At 49.9% G+C, this 4,368-nt stretch overlaps 1 protein-coding gene across 1 annotated transcript; it reads left to right on the top strand.

The window, feature by feature from the left end:
- The first annotated feature begins 278 nt into the window (after window positions 1-278).
- Window positions 279-3,869, top strand: ptger3 (prostaglandin E receptor 3 (subtype EP3)). The gene is made up of 2 exons (XM_008328995.3): window positions 279-1,491; window positions 2,647-3,869. The coding sequence occupies exons 1-2, from the start codon at window positions 562-564 to the stop codon at window positions 2,959-2,961; spliced, it is 1,245 nt and encodes a 414-aa protein (XP_008327217.3). The 5' UTR covers window positions 279-561; the 3' UTR covers window positions 2,962-3,869.
- Window positions 3,870-4,368: the final 499 nt, after the last annotated feature.

Here is a 4,368-nt window from a genome sequence, read left to right as displayed (position 1 = left end):
GCACCTGCCCCCGTGTCAATCATTGATCCTGATAATCAATACATCTGACCATCAGGACAAACAGATGAGGATCCTGAGGTTGAAGATGGACCAGGAAAGTCAGAGACTCAGGGTTAGTGACAGACTCAGGGTCTCATCTGTCTGTGGGGTTGAGGGACAGATCTGAGATCAGACTTAGTTTGTCTTTTTCTTTTTTAGTTCGTCTTTTTCTTTTTTAGTTGGTCTTTTTTCCACAGTCAGTTTCTTCGTTTAACTTCTGCCTCTCCACCGTCAGTTTCTTCGTTTAACTTCTGCCTCAAAGATGTGTTTTATATTTATTTATATTTTGTTTGTTTATTCTGTTTACATCGTGTGGTGACTGTTTTTGATCGTTTGTTGAGATGACGTCACGTCCCCGTTGTTTCAACTTAAACAGCCTTTTGAAGGGAGTTTGATCAAATCAACCAATGTTTCCAATAATCGATCGATCGATCGATCGATGGATCTCCGTGTGGCCCCGCCCCCACAGCTCGTCCAGGACCGGTCGCGCCTCTCGGTGCCTGTTCCACTCAGTGGAGGAGGATGATGCTGGACACTCGTGGGCTGCCCACTGTACACAGGGCTTTCCCTCCCAAAAGGATGAGAGAGACCGGCTGCCAGTCTGTGCAGTCTGTGCAGGTCTTGCAGACTGCAGTCGCTGAGATGATGATGATGATGATGAGCTCCAACGTCTCCGAGACTTTTCGCGGAGACAATGTCACCAAGAACTCCAGCTGTGGGTCTGTGTCGGTTGGCTTCCCCATCACCATGATGGTCACCGGGATGGTGGGCAACTCTCTGGCTCTCGTCCTGGTCTACGTGTCCTACATCAAGAAGGAGAACAAGAGGAAACGCTCCTTCCTGCTGTGTATCGGAGCTCTGGCTCTGACCGATCTGTTCGGACAGCTGCTGACCAGTCCCATTGTCATATCGGTGTACAGAGCCGATCTGAACTGGGAGCGCGTCGACTCCTCCGGAACTCTGTGCGCCTTCTTCGGCGCCAGCATGACAACTTTCGGCCTGTGCGCGCTCTTCATGGCCAGCGCCATGGCCGTGGAGAGAGCGCTGGCCATAACGAGCCCCCACTGGTACTCCAGCCACATGAAGACCAGCGTGACCAAGCACACCCTGGCTGCCATCTGGCTCCTGGTGCTGCTCTTTGCGCTGCTGCCCGTCGCGGGAGTGGGCAAGTACACCCGGCAGTGGCCCGGCACCTGGTGCTTCATCAGCGCGGGGGACAGAGACGTCCCGGGAAACACGTTCTTCGCCGTCACTTTCGCCGCTCTGGGGGTGTTCTCTCTGCTGGTCACCGTGTCCTGTAACGTGGTGACGATCCGGGCTTTAATAATCCGCTGTAAGACCAAGACCGGAACATCTCAGTCTTCGAGGCAGTGGGAGAGACTGACCACGGAGACCGTGGTCCAGCTGCTGGGGATCATGTCCGTCCTGCTGGTCTGCTGGTCTCCGCTGCTGGTATTTAACCAACATTCACAACATTAACAAAGTGATTCAGGTTTTCTTGACTCCAGTCTTTCCCAAACTGGGGTATGCAGACCCACAGTGGTACGTCAGAGTGCTTCAGGCGGTTGTTATAAATTGAACTGATCGTTGCGATATTCATTGGAGGTTTGTGTATCAGTAGCTGAGTTGATCCATTATTATAATAAAGTCTGGCAGGAAGTGATTTATTATGGTTACTCTGCAGTCAGGATGAAAACGCTTCCAGTAGGGGGTGCTGTGAGTGTTTTTCTTGTTTTTTGGTGGCGGTGCTGTTGGAGACGTGGCTGTGGTGTGTCATTAAGCAACAATCCACTTAGCTGCGTCCTGTCAGGGGCGTCTGCTCGCCGAGGTCACGAGGTCATGCACTGACAGACATGTTTAATTTTCCCAAAGACTGATATTAATAGAAACCACAGCCGTGTGGCAGCAGTGAGCGCTGAGTGTGAGTCTGACAGCCTTCTGCCGTCCACCTCTTTTTACTCCTACTTGTTTATTACAAATCTATTCCTGTCACATGGATTCACTTCTGAATTAGATTTGAGTCGGAAAATTAACTGGGAGGAAAAATGTATCTTTATATATTTATATATACATCTGTATATGTGTACTGAGGTACTCACAGTAGTACACATATACAGTACAGTGCAGTACACACCTCACTCTGTACAGTCAGGTTGTTGTTGTTGTTGTTGTTGTGTTGTTGTTGTTGTGTTGTTGTTGTTGTTGTTGTTGTGTTGTTGTTGTGATCTGCTGTCGTACTCACAGAAAATAAACAGATTAAGTTCCACTGCACAGAGATTAGATAGAATTATAGGAGGGACGTTTACTGGACCAGCCTGTCAAAGAACCAGTACCAGTACCTGTACCTGTACCAGTACCAGTACCAGTACAGAGAGGGGTTACAGGGGAGAAATGAAGAACTGTTTACGTACAGAAACATATTCAGCTCCAGGATTATCAGATTAGATTAGATTAGGAATACCAGTTCAGCTCCAGGATTATCAGATCAGATTAGATTAGATTAGGAATACCATTGAGCTGTAAGGCAGGAGTTCTACCCACTCCACCTCCGTGTGGCCCATGGTTTCGTTGTCCTGAGCTGTGCTCTAATGTTCGGTCATGTTCCAGGTTCTGATGCTGAAGATGATCTCCACCCAGGTGTCCTCTCACCAGTGCAGTTCCACGGCCGTGGTGTCGGCGCCGGGCTCCGGCGGAGACGCTCATCTGGACTGCAACTTCTTCCTGACCGCCATCCGCCTGGCCTCCCTCAACCAGATCCTCGACCCGTGGATCTATCTGCTCCTCAGGGAAATCCTCCTCCGCAAGTTCTGCATCGTGGCCAACGCCGTGTCCAACTGCTCCGTGGAGGAGCAGAAGGAGAACCCCAACGCCATGGAGGTCCTGACCAAGCAGGAGAACCAGGACGCTACACACCACAACTGAGGAGAGGTGTTCGATTCCAGAGGCCGAGGTAAAGTCTGTGCATGAAAACAGATGAAAAAAAAAGGACACGACGTTGTGTCTTCAAACGGAGGAGGACAAGAACTTTAGGGGAACAGACGGATCTGCAGTCGGCAGGTTGGTCTTAGTGGGAAAAAAAAAAGTCACCAGCATGTAAACGCATGACCACCACAGACTGTCAGTGACCACCACAGACTGCCAGTGACCACCACAGACTGTCAGTGACCAGGACAGACTGTCAGTGACCACCACAGACTGTCAGTGACCACCACATACTGTCAGTGACCACCACAGACTGTCAGTGACCACCACATACTGTCAGTGACCACCACAGACTGTCAGTGTCCAGGACAGACTGTCAGTGACTCCCTGATTTTTTTAAATAAATTATTTGTAAATGTCTGTAATGATATAACTCACATGAAGCTTTGAAAATCTTTAACTGGAGCCAAGACTTCATGGTCTTTATCAAAGAGGATCTGAGTCCAACTGGTTCTGGTTCTGGTTCTGGTTCTCCTGCGAGTCAGATGTTGTAAATGTTGTAGTACACTGTTAGTTCCTGGTGTGGACCAGCTCCTGGTGTGGACCAGCTCCTGGTGTGGACCAGCTCCTGGTGTGAAGGCGACGTCTGTGTTTCCTCTGCAGCTAATCACAGTCATGAAGTGTCGTTACAGCAGTCTGTCCTTCATGCAGGAACATTATTCCCACAATGCCGAGGGAGGGACACAGTAGAGCGTGAGGCTCAAGTGTCTCAGTTCTGTCTCACGGTGTGTCTCAGTTCTGTCTCACGGTGTGTCTCAGTTCTGTCTCACGGTGTGTCTCAGTTCTGTCTCACTGTAAGACACTGTAACGAGCTCTCTAATTGGTTGTGAATTTTCTCAGCGAGTATCGAGCGGTTCTGTCTCACTGTAACACACTGTAACGAGCTCTCTAATTGGTTGTGAATTTTCTCAGCGAGTATCGAGCGGCTCATTTGGAGCAGAGAGCGATGGAGGAACAATAATTAATGTCTGCTCAGTTCAAATCGATACGTTTTAATGGAACCACTGAGTGCATGAATAATGTTTACAGAGAATGTTCTCTGGTTTTCCACCCGCTGAACCACTGTACGGCTGCTGCACACATGTCAATATAGTAAAAAAAAATCACTGATGTTTGGCTTCATTTGAAGAGTCTGTTACTGTTCAAACTGTTACATGTCGTGGTGATGAATGAGCCACTTCATGACGTAACAACACGGAGGTCGGTGCGGCCACGGAGGTCGCTGCGGCCACAGGAGGTCGCTGCGGCCAGGCCACGGAGGTCGCTGCGGCCACAGAGGTCGCTGCGGTCACGGAGGTCGCTGCGGCCACAGGAGGGCGGGGGGGGCACCGGCAACGGACCAAAAGA

The sequence above is a fragment of the Cynoglossus semilaevis genome, chromosome 2, assembly GCF_000523025.1.
Source record: "Cynoglossus semilaevis isolate Cse_v1.0 chromosome 2, Cse_v1.0, whole genome shotgun sequence".
NCBI classification, from domain to species: Eukaryota; Metazoa; Chordata; class Actinopteri; order Pleuronectiformes; family Cynoglossidae; genus Cynoglossus; species Cynoglossus semilaevis.
The sequence above is the reverse complement of the archived record's forward strand: the minus strand, read 5'-3'. Positions and strand labels throughout refer to the sequence as shown.